This window comes from Panulirus ornatus, chromosome 65, assembly GCF_036320965.1.
Source record: "Panulirus ornatus isolate Po-2019 chromosome 65, ASM3632096v1, whole genome shotgun sequence".
Lineage (NCBI taxonomy): Eukaryota > Metazoa > Arthropoda > Malacostraca > Decapoda > Palinuridae > Panulirus > Panulirus ornatus.
In genome coordinates, this window is record NC_092288.1 from 7,781,059 (window position 1) to 7,799,799 (window position 18,741).

Here is an 18,741-nt window from a genome sequence, read left to right on the forward strand (position 1 = left end):
ACCGGCGAGCATTTTTGAACACAAGTACATTCATGATGTTTGGTAATATAAAGCAGCAAGTAGCAGTAATCAAGGGAATTTGATGAATCAAACTAATATTTTTTTTTTTTTTTTTTTTTTATACTTTGTCGCTGTCTCCCGCGTTTGCGAGGTAGCGCAAGGAAACAGACGAAAGAAATGGCCCAACCCCCCCCATACACATGTACATACACACTTCCACACACGCAAATATACATACCTACACAGCTTTCCATGGTTTACCCCGGACGTTTCACATGCCTTGATTCAATCCACTGACAGCACGTCAACCCCTGTATACCACATCGCTCCAATTCACTCTATTCCTTGCCCTCCTTTCACCCTCCTGCATGTTCAGGCCCCGATCACACAAAATCCTTTTCACTCCATCTTTCCACCTCCAATTTGGTCTCCCTCTTCTCCTCGTTCCCTCCACCTCCGACACATATATCCTCTTGGTCAATCTTTCCTCACTCATTCTCTCCATGTGCCCAAACCATTTCAAAACACCCTCTTCTGCTCTCTCAACCACGCTCTTTTTATTTCCACACATCTCTCTTACCCTTACGTTACTTACTCGATCAAACCACCTCACACCACACATTGTCCTCAAACATCTCATTTCCAGCACATCCATCCTCCTGCGCACAACTCTATCCATAGCCCACGCCTCGCAACCATACAACATTGTTGGAACTACTATTCCTTCAAACATACCCATTTTTGAATTGGAACGATGTGTTATACACGGGGTGACATGCTGTCGGTGTACTGAACCAGTGCATGAGAAGCGGTTGAGTTACTTGGGGCTTGTTTTACGGATTGGGATGTGGTTTCGATGAAAAACAGTGGATGTGAGCAAATGTGGCCTTTCTTTACCTGTTCCTGGTGCTGAGGCACTCACAGGTATGGGAAACGAACAAATATATATATTTTGATAAAACCTGATAGAAACCGTAGCTAAAGTTTTTATAGACCTTTCATATAACTGGAGACACAACTGTATTTGTGTGTATGACAATATTTTTAAAAAATCAATTGTAACTTACGTGTAATTTATGACTTAATGATCCAGTGTAGCAGATAATGAAGAAGGTTTTATACCATGGTTACTCTCAGACTAAGAAAGTTATTAGATTGTACTAAAGTAACACTAAATCTGGTGGATTAATGGGAAAGCATTTTTAGAGCTTGGCTTCATAAACATTGTGCTGCCATTTCACTTTTTCTGCTCATATATACCATATTGCAGGACCCAGTTCAGTCCAAGTGACAAAGCCACAGGTGTCTTTCATCATGAAGACAATCAAGTGACCTGAATATGTCTAATGCTTTGCAAGATCTCCGCATTTTCATGTGTTGAAGCAGGACACTGATGCCGATGCACAGGAACAATCCCACTAACATCTTGATGTCAACTCAGCCATGCTTAGCATTGGTGATTTTGACATCTTCGTAAGTATAAGTATAGGTGTTCATATATATATATATATATATATATATATATATATATATATATATATATATATATATATATATATATATAAATATCCATGGAAAGTGTTGTGGGGCCTAGATGTGGAAAGGGAGCTGTGGTTTCAGTGCATTACACATGACAGCTAGAGACTGCACTGCACATGCACAAATACATACATATACATTTCAGTGTATACATACATATACATACACAGACATATACATATATTCACACGTACATATTTATACTTGCTGCCTTCATCCATTCCCATCACCACCCTGCCTCACATGAAATAGCATTCCCTCCCCCCTCCAGCGAGGTAGCGCCAGGAAAAGATAAAAAAGGTCTTGTTCATTCACACTCGGTCTCTAGCTGTCATGTGTAATGTACTGAAACTACAGAGCAAGGAAACAGACGAGGAATGTACCAACCCACCCACATACACATGTATATACATAAACGCCCTCGCGTACAAATACATACATATACATTTCGATGTATACATACACAGACTTATATACATACACAGACATGTACATATATACACATGTACATATTCATACTTGCTGCCTTCATCCATTCCCGTCACCACCTCCACACATGAAATAGCATTCCCGCCTTCAGTGAGGTAGCGCCAGGAAAAGACAAAAAAGGCCGCATTCATTCGCACTCAGTATCTAGCTGTCATGTGTAATGCATCGAAATTACAGCTCCCTTTCCACATCCAGGCCCCACTGACCTTTGCATAGTTAACCCCAGACACTTCACATGCCCTGGTTCTCTCACACATTCTTTATCGCTCCCAGAACCTTTGCCTCCTCCCCCACCCAGTGACTCACTTCCCCTTCCATGGTTCAATTTGCTGCTAAGTCCACTCCCAGTTATCTAAAACACTATTTAAGAAAGTGGTAAGAAAAGTATGAAAAAAAAATTGATAAAATAATTTCTAGCCAAAAGAAATTTCAAGTAATTTTAAATGAAAATATGTTTATATAATGGCACTGTAATATAAACCCTCCATTCTAAGGGAAGTTGGTGTATCAGAACTTGAACCCTGCCAGATTCAGTTTAGGATCTAACAGACTTTTCTGTAAAAGTCTGTTGCATTGCAAAATTAGTTCAGCAAGCAAAGGCACACTGGACTGAGTTTGGGATGTAACAGAATAGTTTGTTGAGTCGACCTCAGTCCAGTGTTAGGAGTATCTGACAGTTTGTTGCACATCACCTTGGTCTTTTTTTTTTTTTTCATATTTTTACTCTCATACAATTTTTTCTTTGGAGTCATATACGTTATTTTATTTTTGTGCCTTTACACCACCAAATATAATTTATTAGAAATTTCAAGATGAAACTAGATGTTGCTTAATCACTGCTCAACAGTCTTAGTTAAGTGTGTGCTTAGACAAAAACAAACTCATTGCTTAAGTTCTCATACAATTGCTGTGTTTTTTATGGTACACAGGCCTATCTTTTTGTGTTATATCAAGGAATGTAAGAGTGCTGTCATGTTGCATGTGCTAAAATTATTACTTGATTGCCATTTCCTGTGTTAGTGAGGTAGCTCCATGAAACAGACGAAGAAAACCATCGGGGCTTGAACATGCAGGTGTGAGAGGCATGCAGGGTATAGAGTGAATTGGGACGATGTGGTTTACCAGGATCAATGTGCTGTCAATGGACTGAACCAGGGCATGTAAAAAGTTGGGGTAAACCATGGAAAGGTCTGTGGAGCCTGGATGTAGATAAGGATCTGTGGTTTCAGTGCATTACACATTACTGCTAGAGACTGGGTGTGAATGAATGTGGCCTTTTATGTCTGTGTCATGGTGCTGCCTCGCTGACACGGGACGGTGATGATGTTTCCTGCGGGGTAGGGTGGTGCCGGGAATGGATGAAGGCAAGCAAGTATGAATATGTCGCATAGACCCGAGTATACCACATTGTTCCAGTTCGTTATATTTGGTGCACGGTAAGAGATCCAGAAAATACCTCAGCATTGCTGAAAAGCAATGCCAAGCATCATGTGTGTTAGGAGAAGGGTGAGTATCTTGTGACTCTTACTACCCTATATCTGACTGGGAGAAGATTTAGATGACTCCAGGTGATCATGGAGCTATTTTCTTCTGATTCAGAGTATTTTTTGTACAGAAGCAAGTGGAGAAAATGAGGTTAGGAGAATGGTGAAATATAGGCAGACATCAATAGAAGGCCACTTGGGATAATATTTGACATGGAAACGTGTAGCCAAGTGATACTTAAACGGGCATATAAATTTGCCAGAAGGAATTCAAAAGAGTGTTTGTCTGAAGTGACAGACTGAGGAGAGAGAGAGTGAGGAGCCAGTACTATTAGTCAGACAGCTGGAGAAGTTGGACCCAATTTTAAACAGTACTTTGACTAAGAAGATTCCTTTGAGCCTTTCATGTTTTTGATGGTTTAGTTACAGTTGAAGAGTCTTGTGATGTTCAGAACCCTGTGAGGATTTTGCATGACAATGGTGCCTCTCAAGATATTTTTTTTTTAAAGAACTTGTTCCCTTCATGGAAGTTTGTTATATATGGGATTGTCTTGTCCAAGAGTATGGTCTCTGTTCCTTTGTGCAAGGTTTATTTGAGAACCAAGATGCTTTCTTGATGGATAATAATTTTTTCAAGACTTGCTCCCTGGGTCAGGTGTTACCTTTGTGTTAGGCAATGAAATTGCAAGAACTAGGGTTTTACCCGATCCTGTTGTTACTTTAACTCCTACTGTAGAGAATGATACTGGGCTGCTTGAGGAATATCCTGAATGTCGATATCATGTACCATAACTAGGAGTATGTCTCTTAGGGATGTTGATCATAGCACTCCTTGTTAACTTTGATTTGAGTACTTCTGACTTGATTAGTGTAGATCATGAGGATAACTTAGGACTTGATGGAATGTATGATAGTGATTTAAAAGATTGTGACAATGATAGAACTGCAAGGGTGAAGTAGCAGGTGTATATAGGTGCAAAACTAGTGTGTGTGCTGCTTTTTTTACCAGCTAGTGAAAGAATTTCCATGAAACACATCTTTAAGGATAAGTTGATAGATCAGAAGATTGACCTTGAATAAGTGGAATTAAGTAGTACAGCCATAGATAAGTTTGAGGCTGAAGATTGCCTGTGTTGATTCAGGGGTGTTTATAAGAAATTTTAGCCCTCTTGTTCTTGCTGATGAAGATTGGCATGTCAATCAACTTGTAGTTCCTATCACATTTGAGAAGTCTTGAGGTGCACATGACTCTCTGGGACATTTAGGATTGGAGAGGCTTACTACATGATTTTTTCCGAATTTTATTGGCGTGGGCTGAAGAAAGATGTAGCCAGGTAATGTAGGACATTATGAAAGTCAAGTTACTGGTAAGTCTTGTCAAATAATCATACCAGCTCCTTAACAGCCTATTCCAGTAGCACAGGAGCCATTCAGCAAAGTGGAAATAGATCGTGTTGGTCCTTTCCCAAAAGGTGGAAGTGGAAGTAAAGTTTTGTTAACTATCATGTGTGCAGGTGTAAGATTATCATCCGGAGGATATACTGCTGCAACTTATTACTACAAAGACTGATAAAGGTTCTGAACACTTTCTTGCGGTATGGAATCCTGCATGTTTTACAGTCTGATCAAGGTATATTTACTTTTTCCAGCTGGTTATGAATGAGTTACATGAACAGCAATATTCAGCTTCTGCATACTGTCCTTTTCCCATGTTTAGGAATTATTGTATGGAGTCAAGAGAAAGACTGGGATGAGGAAATACCACTTAAGTTATCTGCTACAGGCGAAAGCCTGCAAGATTTAAGATTCAGCCCATTTCACTTAGTTTTTGGTCATAATGTAAGAGGCACTATATCAATGTTTAAGAACAGTTAGTTGAATAACAGTCGAGTCCTACTCGCCGTGTAAGTGGATAAGTTTGAAGCTAGACTGAAGTGAGTAGGAGAGACTTCTTGTGAAAATTTGACAGCGTTCAAGGTAAAATAAAGCAGAGACACGAGCAGCTTCAGGATAGGGAATTTTAAAATGGTAACCAAGTCTTAGTTATCATGCCAGTGCACAGAAATCCACTTCAGACTAGATATGATGGTGCATATGCTGTGGTAAAGAAGCAGATTAAACTCAGCTGTTATAGAAATCCTAGGTAAGAGAAAGCCTTCACAGCTAGTACACGTAAGTAAACTAAAGTTGTTTTGTGGTAAAGTTGAGAATATGTGTATAGTGCACAATAATGTGAACAACTCAGAAAACTTCAAAGTAGATGCACAACAAAGTTATGTAATTCTCAAATTCCATTAGACCCTTTTAAGTTGTCCTATCTCCCACAGCATCACGCCCATGATGATGTGAAGCTGCTGAAGCACTACAAATAGGTGGTGGGTGGTGTATCCTGACTGCGTTCGCTGATCGAGCACCATGTCACACCGCTTCCTGGTACATTCCAGTTAAACAAGCACCTTTCAGGATGAATCCACTCGAGGGAGCAATTGAAAGAGGAGGTAAATTGCTTGCTGGAGCATCAATTTATGGAGTCCATAAATGAATGGGCCTCTCCATGTGTGCTCGTGCCCAAGCCTGATGGAACCTATAGGAAGTGCACAAACCAGGAAGGTGAAGCTGATAACTTTTCCAGATTCCCTCTTAATGAGGATCTCATAGATAGTGTGGGACGAGCCCAGCTGATATCAAGCTGGGCTTGTTAAAGGAGTTTTGACTTCTAAACAGGACACCCAGTTTCTTAGAGGCAGACTGCTTGATAGGAAGGAACTTGTGTAGGAGGATTGATACATAGGTGAGTGGTAGGAAGGTATGCAATTGTTGGTATGATGGCAGCATGAGCAGAGATCTTTAGTACCCATGATATTTGGATGACTTTATCCAACTTGCTGTGCAGTGGAAAGTTTTGTAGCTCAAGTGTCAAAATTGTGGTGAAAGGCATGTGGTCTCTTCATGAAAACATGGTTATTTGATGTATAGTTAAATGGCATGTCATAATTATTAAATCATTTATTATACTTGGGTCAAGGAATACATGGTTATGTACAAGGCATGATGAGTCACTAACTGGTGTATCAATATTACTCATTATTTACAAGCTAAACAATGGATGAATAATTCATAAAAAAGTTACAATGAGGCACAAAATACAACAAGTAATTGTGTTAAACGATGAAGATGAACACAGCATTTAACCATATTGATGTACCACAAGACAAACCTGGCTGGTTTTATTTCTCAGCCCAACTCTTGCATGATGTCAGAGTAACACAAAGTTTTCACAGCATTAAGCATTATAAAAATTCTTGTCCACTGATAAGTCACATTTTGCTTATTTTTAAAATTTACATATCTAAGTTAACCCCTTTTTATTCAGGATGATACCTGAACAGGTATTTATCTTGACATTGCACTAACCTACAATTCCCTGCTTGCAAAGACCTAGTAAATGTGTTGAGCAAGGGCCAAACAGTCTTATGGACAGTTGCATTATTAAGTACTCTTCTGTAGGCATTGAAACATCAAATTGTATCTAATGAAAAAGTTCATGAAACTTTCTGACCTCGAGGTAAAATGAAGATAAGGCTGACTTAATTATACAGAGTTTTGCACTACTGGAATCCCCCACCTTAAAAAATAGTATTCATTTAAACTTATCATGAATGTGGCTGAATTAGGGCTCCATTTGTACAGCAGTATAGATAAGTATTACTGTGTATATTTTGAGGTGTAACATGTTTGTGATTACACAGCCTTTAATAAATCTTTAAACATGTTATGGTCACAGATAAAAGATACTGCTATCACAGGGCCCAGGTCAGCATCCCAATTTGAAGAATCTCATGAATGAAGCATTGACAATGCAGTAGCAACTGCTAAAGTAAATCTTCACTTGCATCATATTTCCTGGTCAAATCCTATGTTTAATATGAATAAAAATAATACTGAAGTACAGTGTTATAGAGAAACTAATCCAATGCAAATGTTTTTCACTGATCTTCAACTTTGGATCAGTAAGTCTGTACTCGAAAATTACTTTTTAAATTTTGGGGATAAAATGGAAAATATTATATCACTTGACCATTTTTGACACATTCACTTCTCAATCACTCCTGAACAGTTTCCCAAACAGTCAAATACACAAGCATTAGCAGAACTGACATCAGTACCTTTGAAAGCACTATCTGGACAGTCAGTGCACTTACACTTAGTCCTGTTGTAAAATATCAGTTTAAGCGATGTAGCAGTGTTATTTCATCTTTAGTTTGTCAAAAGCACTGCAGCAGTTGCTTTTGCTGATACTGAAATAAAACTGGTGCTAAGCTAGGGGGTTGGCTACCTATAAGTGCCAGCTTATCACATCTTGTTTAATAAGAATGTGCCTCTACAAATGGCTACAGGCTTAACCTGACAACTTCGAACGTTATCCTTTCCTTGCACTAAAACTGGAAGAGATCATGAATGCAAACTTGAACGGAAAGGCATATATTACCCGGTGTGCTATTCAAAATGCATTTATCACATTCTTCCATATATAAAGGTATCACTTATGAGAACTGCCCACTGAGACTCGCAGGCTGTGGTATGTTTAGAATTTTTTTTTCTGCTAATGAAAAGAAAGCAATGATGTCATTTTTCTCAGAGGTAAATACAATATTTCTTTGATAAACAATTCATTAACTGCTTTAACTTTTCTCAACCTGTGATGGGAATGACCTCTGGTTGTAACACTGTTGTTGGTGGATCATCATTATCCTCCATGCAGTATCGGCTTTCATCCTCACTGTCAGGTGGGAATGACTTGGCAGAGCCCTGGTCAACCCTTCCACTGCTGGTACTACATGCCTGACTTAAGCGGTCATCGCTACTCCATTTCTCACCAAGGCTGTCTTCACTCTCTGCCATATGGACACCATTGATATTCAAATTAGTGTTAGAGGCATCTATTGGTTCACCTTCTTTGTTAACTTCAGAGTGCAAGCTATCTGCAGATAAATTTGATTCAGAGTGAGACAGTGCTGCCTCCATTTGGTTCATTGTTACTCTCTGCAAACTGTTGGGCTCGACATCATCTGTTGAAGAGGAGCATGGAGATAATTAGATTTAAAATGTTCTATCATCCACTTTTACTGAAACTAATACAATTTCTGGATGTCACCTTTTGTTCACTTTTAATAAATGACAGTTGCCCTTAACTTAAAATATTCTAAGAAAATGGTAGTTTTGTATGAATCATAATACAAATTACTCAGAGTGCAATACATACGCGAAAATAAAAAATTTCATGTAGTCACACAAAACAGCTAAAAAGTAATGTTTACTTTGTGGCAAGTGCATACTTAAGAATGTTGATCATCGTTGTATAACAACATTCTGGATGATCATACAATACCTATCAGACAGCTAGGTGTGAACTAAACTTACCTCATTATTTGTTTTCTACACTCTATGAGCATGATCTTCAATATTTTAAGAAGAGAAGGCTTTCCATTAATGTTGAATTCCCAAATTTTTAGGGTTGGGAATTTTTTTTTATGGATGCTAATAATAATATGAGAAAAACAAGAGAACAAATGGGATTATTTGTGAACTGCAAGATGTTTGTCATATTGAGGCCTTTTACAGCAACCCATCCATATTACATTTGCTAGGGATGAACTTCCACCAAGTGCCAGACCATCTTACGAGTCTGTCGAGGTCGCCTATACAGCGATACATCCTTTCACTTCCCTTATGACCTTTGTATCACCTACAAACATATTTGGGTTTAAGTCCATAACTTCAGGACAGTCATTTACACAAATCAAGAAGAGTACTGGTCCCAGAAGAGAACCTCATGTGTTTGTGTGTGAAATGACATCTAAAACTGTAAAGTTAAATCTTGTAGGTCTTAAAATATAATGTATGTGACATAGTCCAATACTTACGACAAGGCTTAAGAACAAGTTCTTTCAAAATGTCCGAGAGAGATATAACACCCAAAACTTGATCCTTCTCATCAACCACAACTAAACGATGTACTTCTGCCCGTACTATGCGTTCCATTATTGTTCCAAGAGTTTCATCCAATTTGCACCTATGAACGTCCTCAAACCACTCATTGCGGTACTCATTGGCTTTGCGTAAAGTCACATCAAGATTATTGTAAGTGCCCTCAGCTGCAAGATTCTGTAAAGGAAGGAATTCGTGGTCAATTTTTTTCATTAAATGCTTCAGAAGAACAGAATAGTCTGCATGTTTTAAAAGGAACCTTTAAGAAGACAAAAAGAAGGGGGATGGCCTAAAAAAGAAAAAGAAAAAAAAAAAAAAAGAAAAATATACAAATGTCCATTCTCATGACAAATCTTACAAGATTCTTGTATTCTGAGCATTTTGAACTTACTTTTGTCTTTGGTAAACTGCCTGGGGTTTGAGCTATATCCACCGAAAATGCCACTAAAAATATTTTTAAGTATCGTGTATGCTTTTTGTGTGTAACAGGGGAGGTGTGAATAACTTTAAGTGTCACTTGCCAAATCAACTTTAGTACTCTGGAAATATGCTGCAGATAAGTGTGACTCAACATAATTCATTCTATATGCATTAAATGAGGCTTTAACATAATCAGAGAAAGCTAGCAATGTTTTATACCATGTAAAATTGGCAAAAAAAAATATAGCTACCCTTGGGTTTCATGGAATTCAAAATGAGCATTTGTTACTCCAGGTGTCTTAGAGAGGGTGATACTTCTAATAATATTTTTGTATTTCTTATCTGTCTATATCTCTGATGCTTGTCCCAAACTGGAACTCCTTCAGAGGAGTGGCCACAGCAACAGAGTCTCCGTATCTAGTGACCTCCAATGCCACTTGTTAGCCTACAATGCTTTGCCCTTATCAGGCTACTGAAAGAGGGCAACTCTAGCACATAGTTTGCAGAGGCTCCAACTAAACTTCTACCAAGTGTTTCTAACTAATGCTTCTGCCTAAATATAACTACAGTATTTTTATTTTGAAATGTGAGTATAGCACTCTGCCAAATTTTCCAAATATTCTTTGTTGTAAAATTTAATCAAATATTACTTCTTTAGCTGGGGTGTGAGTTTGAATGGGGAAAACTTGGATGAACTGGGATTTTTAGATACCTGGGAGTGGACATGGTGGCAAATGGAACCATCAAAGCGGTTGTGAGTTAAAGGGTGGGTTAGGGTGTGAAGGTTCTTGGAGCACTGAGAAATGTGTAGAAAAAGAGGAAGGGCTAAAATGGGTGTTTGAAGGTACAGTAGTCCCACTGATGTATGGATGTAAGGCATGGGCTACATATGAGAATGTATGTAAGAGAAAGATTTTATGTTGGAAATAAATGTTTTGAGAACAATATGGAGAAACATTTAGTAGAATTAGAAGGTAGGAGCATTAGATGAAGTAGTCATTAGGAACATTAGTAAGGAGCCTCTGCAAACATTGCACTACAGTTGCCCTCTGCCAGTGGCCTGTTAAGGGTGAGGCACTAAAGGCTAAGAAGCAGCACTGGAGTTTTGTTATGGAGATTCTGTTGCCATGGCCACCCCTTTGAGGGAGTTCCAATTGGAACAGGCATCAGAGATATAGATAGATAGGAGGGTTGATTAAGTAATGATACAGTAAGAGTTTGGTATTAAGGAGAGTACAACTGAGAGTGCTGAAATGGTGTGGATATGTGGAGAAAATGTGAGAGGAGAGGTTGAAAAAGAGGACATATGTACATATTTAAATACTCAGAAGGGGAAGTGAATCAAATTATCAACTCTTATGTGAATTACCAGCATTCAAAAGCAGAGAAGGAAATCTTTTTTATCCTAATGTCCAGTAGGTTCAAGGAAAACACGGACTATTATACTTGATCACCATTTCCTGTGTTAGTGATTTAGCGCCAGGAAACAGACAAAGAAAGACCCATCCACTCGCATATATACATACATATCCATACATGCACATAAAAATACATGCTCGCCTTTACCCATTCCCAGCACCATTCCGCCCCAAAGGAAACAGAATCACCACCCCATGTCGAGGCAGTGCCAAGAAACATATGATGAAAAGCCACATCCATTCTCTAGCTGTCATGTGCAATGCACCAAAACCACAGCTGCCTATCCATATCCGGGCCTCATAGACCTTTCCATGGTTTGTACCGGATGTTTCACATGCCCTGGTTCAGTCCATTGACGGCACGTCGACCCCAGTATACATCATTCCAGTTCACTCATCTGTCAACTACACTAATATAATCAATTGATTTGATGAATGAGATTACAATCTCCATTCATAACATGTTCATTCCATGCCACAAGCCAAAATCATTCCTTTCACATCCTTATCTGAAATATAATAAGCCCTAATCAATTATCTCAATTTACCTATCCTTGAATTTTCAACTGTACCAGAGCTTCATAAGTGGTGTGCCATAGCACTCTGGTGTGCAGAGACAATGTCCCTAGTGTGCCATGATACATTCCTTAGAGAAATAACACTGATTTTGCATAGTCTTAAACAACTACAATAATAATATTATGAAAATATTAAGCTTGGACTACAATGAAGCAATATGCACTACAGCTGAGAAGCAATGAAGAAGTAAGTAAATATAAGTATTGCATTCAATGTTTCTTCCAACTCTCTACCTCTTCTTCCTTACATGGAAAGTCAAAACCAATAAAATTTGAAAACCATTTGGGAATTGATAACTGAAATATTCAACAAATAACTTAAGTGATTATAAAGGTACATTTGTTTCCTTTACTTTTCATGTGTATAGAAATTTTTTTATTTTCCTTCTTTTTAGTGGATTACAGTAGAATACTAGCAAAATATGATTTGGAAAGCCATGAGGATCAAGCAAACTCGAAAACGTGCTCTGAAATAAAAAATGTGAAACTGAAAATATACTACTATACTTCTTCAACATTAACCTAACATCAGCCATGCCCATAATGTCATTTATGCCCTTTACCTACTCTCAATTCTAACTATACTATGTAAGTTCTTATATTTCTGAAAAACCCTGACACAAGCTTAAGCTTCACATTCATATGTCAAGATTGGGAAAAGTATTCCTTAATGCAAGCTTGTAACCTTAACAAATTCTTGCTAACCACTGTGTAAGAATACTCTTCACTACAGGTTTCCCACTACCATCCTTACTGAACTTCATACACAAAACTGTCAGCTTTCCTGTCAAGTTCAGCACCATATGAAATAAGAGTGACATCTCTTTCAAAAATTAGTCTCATATCAACTTAACGTACTGTCACAGTATCAATGTATTCACTGAACAAGAGCTGCATACAACAATGCATCACTTGCAACATGCAAGGCTACAATATTCAACATACATCCACCCAGTTATATCGTTAAAACCTAAAAAACAAAAACAATATGAAAATTGGAAGGTTGGAAAATCATAGAAATTATATTTTATACTCACAATGACATCAAACTTTGCATATATATCAACAAGTTTTCCATCAGCATCTACAATAGGTAAGGCAGAGATTCTGTGTTCAACAAATTTGTTTAGAGCCTCGATGATAAGTGTATCCTGACTGGCAGTTATTATGTTGTTGTATGTGCCTATTTCCAAACCCCTTAGTAGCTTCTGCAAGATGGACGGCTTGGGGAGCTCACTGATCTGTAAAGAGAAAATGGTTGAAACAATGAAAACAAGGTTCAGTGCAAATAAATTTTATCTGTAAAATTAGGGAGGATAAAGGGCAAATAAAACTTCTCTCTGTACTGTTAACCAACACTGTGACTTCATGTCTTTTGAATGGAAATTGTGGTAAGTTTTCTGAGATCTTTGGCTCTCCGGACTCATCTGCTATTACCTGTCAGCTGCCAAGTTCCCTCAAAGCTCACTGGATAAACTGACCCAGAGCAAAGAGACTTCTTAAAAGAGATGCACATTCATGCCATTATTCTCTTACAATTGATGAGTAAGAGCTTCTGTTTCCCTAACACTAGGAAATCTAAAGGAGTGGTTATCCATGGATCAATAATCTGAAGAACTGTTGGGAAAAGGGAGCATAACTGTAAAGGGGAGGAAGCTAAATGGAAAACCAGTAAAATAAACAAATATATTCACGTAAGACATATATAATGCTTGTATATGATGAGAGAGTACTTAAAGTGACTAAACTCATGTACAAATGTGCATTATGTTACTGAAAACATCAAAGAAATATTCGTCCATTAAAGTTATGATATGAGGCCTCATGTGCAACGAGAGCAATCAAACTAAGTTTAAATTTTGAAAAATATGCGTTAAAGTTTTCAATATGTAAAGAACTTTAAACACTACTCCAGCAGACTGTTGTCTAGTAAAACCTTCTCATCAGTGGGTGCAGTGTCAACTCTCTCTTGTAATGCAAAGAGATCCATTCATTATAAATACTCAGAATACAAGGAAGACCCAAAATCTGCTTGGTCTGACAGCTGACGCATATAGTGTTAGTGTTTCTCTTTCGCTCCGCTTCCCACTTTTCACTTGTCTACATTTTTTTTTCTCTTATGAGGGTAGTCTGACATTCTTAAGGTGCACATTATTGTTAGAACATAAAAGGACTACAACTGCAAAATTTTGGCAAGAAAGGGCTGGTTGCTGGATGAGGGACTTGTGCCTGTTCACTACCCAACTAAAATCTGGGCAATTTCTAGGTGCTAAGGACCCTACCATGATAAGGATTGTCCACTTTGACAGGAAACAAATAGAATATATCAAATTGGTATTCATGAGAGTGAAAAAGACTATGAGCAGCTCAATGGAAATGAGTAAACAAATAAACTTTCTGAAGGAAATGGTTAAGAAATTAAATACCTAATATGAAAATTAAATTGGCAAAACCTGGAAAGGAAGTGCATATTATACAGCCCTTACTGATCTGCAAACTCTTGAATCAAAGTGGACTGAAATGGATTAAAAAATGATTTGAGCAGGTCTGGTGGTGGTAAAAAGAAGCTAGAGCAGAAGACTTTCTATACTGGGAGTCAACAGTGAAAAGATTAAGCAGACTATTTAGGAGTCAAAGGTTAAGCTCTCCATCACATAGGCTTTATGCATAATCAAGAGCTACAGGTCCATTTTTAAGGGGAGGAAAAAAGATTTTTAGAGACAACACTGAGTTAACCACTTGATCCCTAAAGTGCAATGAGCGAACAATTACTTCAAAATTAAAATCCAATATTTTGAGTGCAAATCAACAAAAGGTTTCTTGAGTATTTTCATGAGCTGCTGCTCGGTCTTTTGCTATTACCAGAGCATGACCCATGCAAAAAATCATTTACATGGTAAAGGTGAACTTAGGATGAATATATGAATAAAGAAAAAAGAATGTACTTACATAAAGGTAGAGGAACTTGAGAATGCGTTTGTGTGTGACAATATAAAGCACGTTGCCAGTGGTGGGATCAATGACTGGGAGACGGTGAATTTTATGGTGGATGAGGGATCGTATTGCAACATACAAAGACTCATCTGGTCGGATACTAATCAATGGTCGACTTTCATCCTTCAGCACCACTGCAAAAGTTAAGGTCTGTGAGTGATCTATCATAAGAATAAGTCCTACACACTACCATAAATATCAATGTCCTATTCATCAAGTTAAAATGCCTTACATATAAAGAAAATAGCATATGTTTTAACAATTTCTTTGTAAAACTTTCTTTCCCCTTAGTGAGGCAGCATCAGGAACAGAATAATGGCCTCATTTACCTACATCCACTCTCTCAATTATACTGTGCTTATCACTACACCTATATACTATATCGTTATTCCTTACATGATCAACTTGCCTCACACCCCAGATATTCATCAGGATTTTCATTTTCAACACATTGTCTGGAAAATAAAAAACAACTCCATCTCAGTTCCACGGCTAACAGTCTCTGTAAGGTACATAACGCATGGAATTTCCAAACTAATATTATAGGTTTTATGCCATTCAGTTCTTTAGATACTGGCTAAAGGTGGAATTTTCCCTATGTTATGATCCAGGTTCAGTTCCACATTAAATCTTTTCATATGTGGCATAACTAAGATAAAATCCAAACTGGAGTTACAGATCTTTTGCAATTCTGTTCTTCTGATGCTGGTAAACAAGAATAAAGTTCCATGGCCAAAACCTGAATTTTCTTTAAAGTGATAAGGCTGCTTACGTTTCAGGTAAAACCTTCCTGTAACAGGTACAAGTCTAACAAAATCTTAAGACAAGTTATGGGTCGTGTGCCACACAATTTTCTTGATGCAGGAAAAATTGCATGAAGTATAATGAACACCTGATTTAAACTATTCAAGTTATGAACATATTTGGTGAAGCTGAAGGTTAACATGTTACTCCTGACAACAGAGGGATGATGATATCAGACAAAGCAATCCTAAAGTATCTCCAAGTTACACAAGCAAGAACACCACAGTTCAGGCAAATTTAATCAACATTAAAGAATTAGCTTAACTCTGATACAAAAATTTGGAATACAAAGTTTGCAACAAAACAAACTGCCTTTGAATAATGCAGTGGGAGCATAATAATATATGAAATACAGTTTCATACTTACTACGCCAAGTTTCAAGGCGATGGTCCTCTAACTCTTCCATTTTACGATTGGGTGAGTTATAAAAATTCTGAAGAATGCGAATAAAGTCAGTAATTGTGAGCATACCCACAAACTGCTGTCGTGCAGAATCCCAGAGGGGGGCAGCTCTGACTCCATTATACACCAATGCATAAAAGGCCTGTAACAAAACCAGTTAAGTGGTTTATTGCTTTAAAACAAACTAATAAGGGTAAATGAGATATATGTAAATGGTGTCTTCTCCCCACTGTTTTTTTTTTGTGGGGGGGGGGGGGGGAGAGAGAGAGAGAGAGAGAGAGAGAGAGAGAGAGAGAGAGAGAGAGAGAGAGAGAGAGAGAGAGTATGACATTCACACTAATGGCATACTGTCTGCCATATATTATTCCCCATTTCTCATAACTGCTACCTTATTTCTATTTTTACTTTTTACCTACAGGATTAATTCACTTTCTGATTAACCTTATATCTTTTCTTATCTATTCTTATTTCTTGTATGGTTAACAGTTCGAACCTGCTTTTTTTCATCTGAAAGTCAACTGCTTGAGGGTATATCTGGTAGAGGTTTTGAATACATAAGACATCTTAAAGAATATGTGGAAAGAGAGTAATACTGAATACAGACTTGGTGGGAGGATAGGAACACTATACACAAACTTGGTGGAAGGACAAGAAGACTGGATACAGGCTTGGTGGGAGGACAGGAAGATTTGTTAAAAGACTTTGAGGGAGGAAAGGATGACTGGATGTAGTTCGGTGGAAGAAGCAGAAGACTGGACAGAGACTGGGAGGGAAGCCTGGATACAGCCTGGGTGGGAGGACAAAAAGACTGAATGTAGACTTGGATGGACGGACATGAAGACTAGATGTACTGGTGATCCTCGCTTTCTGCTGCCTCTTTATTAACTGTTTTGCCTTTATAGTTTCTGACAAAAAAAAATCAATAATAAACAAAAATAAAAAATATTACCCATAAATCATTAAAAAATACGTAAAAACCTGAGGAGAGTGTGGGAAGAGGTTCGTCGTAACACTGTGAAGTAGGCCCATCAAGTTGAGTTTCATGATGTTGAGGGTTCCAACATAATGATGTTGCTCGAGTCCCATTCATAGCCATTGTCTAATTAGGATTTAATGTTGTTGGGTCAAGAATGAGCTGAAGAAAAGATGAAAAATGAAGAATAATTAGATGATGTTCCATTCCCATGAATGTTAACCACAATATTATTGTCTGAGGCCTTTCAATTCCTCAGCAAAGACCACAGCGATCTCAACTGATAATGAGCTATCCAGAGAACATAGCTCTTCAGTGAACAGGCTTTTAATCATTAACACTGAATGCTATAAAAAGCTTTACTGGCAGGAAAAGAAGGCAGCAATTCAGCAGACTCTTGAAAGAAGATGACCCAACATCAACACATGAAGAACTTCACCATCCTCAACCCTTGTTCAGATCTCAATATGTAAGCTCTCTCAAGGTAGTGTTCTATTAATTTTTACATTATATTCCTTATCACAAAAAGTTTTATGTATTTCACGAAGTGTACAGTACCATTTATGAGAGAAATGTTTGACCAAAAATAACCCCAGGGATGACATCCTTACTTAATTATGGCAATAGTGGTTTTGCTTTCCACTGTTTCTAATGTATTTCAAGAATGCAACCCAGACAAAAAGCAAGAAGGGCCCATGAACAGGTAGGGTGGATACAAAGACTATATATAGACTGGGTAAAAAGGACATGATGACTGGATGTAGACTGAAAGGCAAGAAAGGAAGACTGGGTGGGAGGACATGATAGAATATTGAACAGGTGAGACAGGATGACTGGATCTAGACAATGTGGGAAGACAAAAAGACTGAGCTGGATACAGACTGGGCAAAAGGACAAAAAGTCTGGATAGAGGCTGGGTAGGAGGATGGCAAGACTGAATAAAGACTGGGTAAAACTGGATGTGAGGACAAGAAGGCTAGATATAGACAGGGTAAGTGGACAAGGGAGACTGATACTGATCGAGTGGGAGGACAGGAGGTTTTGATACAGACTGGGTGAGAGGATATAGAATCGGTGGGAGGACAATAAGACTCATAAGAGATTGGGTGGGAGGAAAGTGCGACTGGAGTGGGAGACAAGGAAACTGTAGATAGACTTGGTGGAAGGAGGTTCACTCTTTCTGTGGTTTCTTATTTCAGTTTTACATTTATGTTGCTGAGAAAACTAATAGTCATAAATTACATAAAAATATTTCACAATCATTTTGAAAAAGATACATAAAAAACTGCAGAGAGTATGGGAGAGGCAAGACACGACATTGTAAGGCTAGCCCCTCAAGATGGGTTGATGATGTTGAGGTTATCAACACCTGTTCTGCCATGGAGGGATATGGTAGCGAAAAAAGAAAGTGAAGGCAAAGGAGGAGGAAGATTGGCCCAAAAAAGAAAGTGAAGGCAAAGGAGGAGGAAGATTGGCCCATTCAGACAATACATAATGGTCAGAGTAGCAGCTGGGAAGAACTGCATGGTGGTGTTGTTACCATATAATCCTCCAAGAAATTATAATGATCCAGCACAAATAAACAAATATAACAATGAAGGAATAAACATGATGAAGTGTGAAGCAGTAAGACGATCACTTGAAAAAGATT

The 18,741-nt window shown here is 38.0% G+C and overlaps 1 protein-coding gene and 1 long non-coding RNA gene across 9 annotated transcripts in view; one reads left to right on the forward strand and one right to left on the reverse strand.

The window, feature by feature from the left end:
• LOC139746515 (uncharacterized) overlaps window positions 1–8,225 on the forward strand; it is a 32,882-nt gene extending 24,657 nt beyond the window's left edge. For both annotated transcript variants that reach the window (XR_011712167.1, XR_011712166.1), the window contains exon 3: window positions 1,271–8,225. This is a non-coding gene — a long non-coding RNA (uncharacterized lncRNA). The remainder of the gene's footprint in view (window positions 1–1,270) is intronic.
• The window catches only part of LOC139746512 (uncharacterized), a 294,662-nt gene continuing 282,424 nt past the window's right edge, over window positions 6,504–18,741 (reverse strand). For all 7 annotated transcript variants that reach the window (XM_071657830.1, XM_071657828.1, XM_071657827.1 and 4 more), the window contains 5 exons: window positions 16,082–16,259; window positions 14,866–15,044; window positions 12,954–13,157; window positions 9,437–9,677; window positions 6,504–8,581 (listed from right to left, as the gene is read on the reverse strand). In XM_071657830.1, the coding sequence (XP_071513931.1) occupies window positions 8,205–8,581; window positions 9,437–9,677; window positions 12,954–13,157; window positions 14,866–15,044; window positions 16,082–16,259 (1,179 nt within the window). In that variant the 3' untranslated portion in view covers window positions 6,504–8,204. The remainder of the gene's footprint in view (window positions 8,582–9,436; window positions 9,678–12,953; window positions 13,158–14,865; window positions 15,045–16,081; window positions 16,260–18,741) is intronic.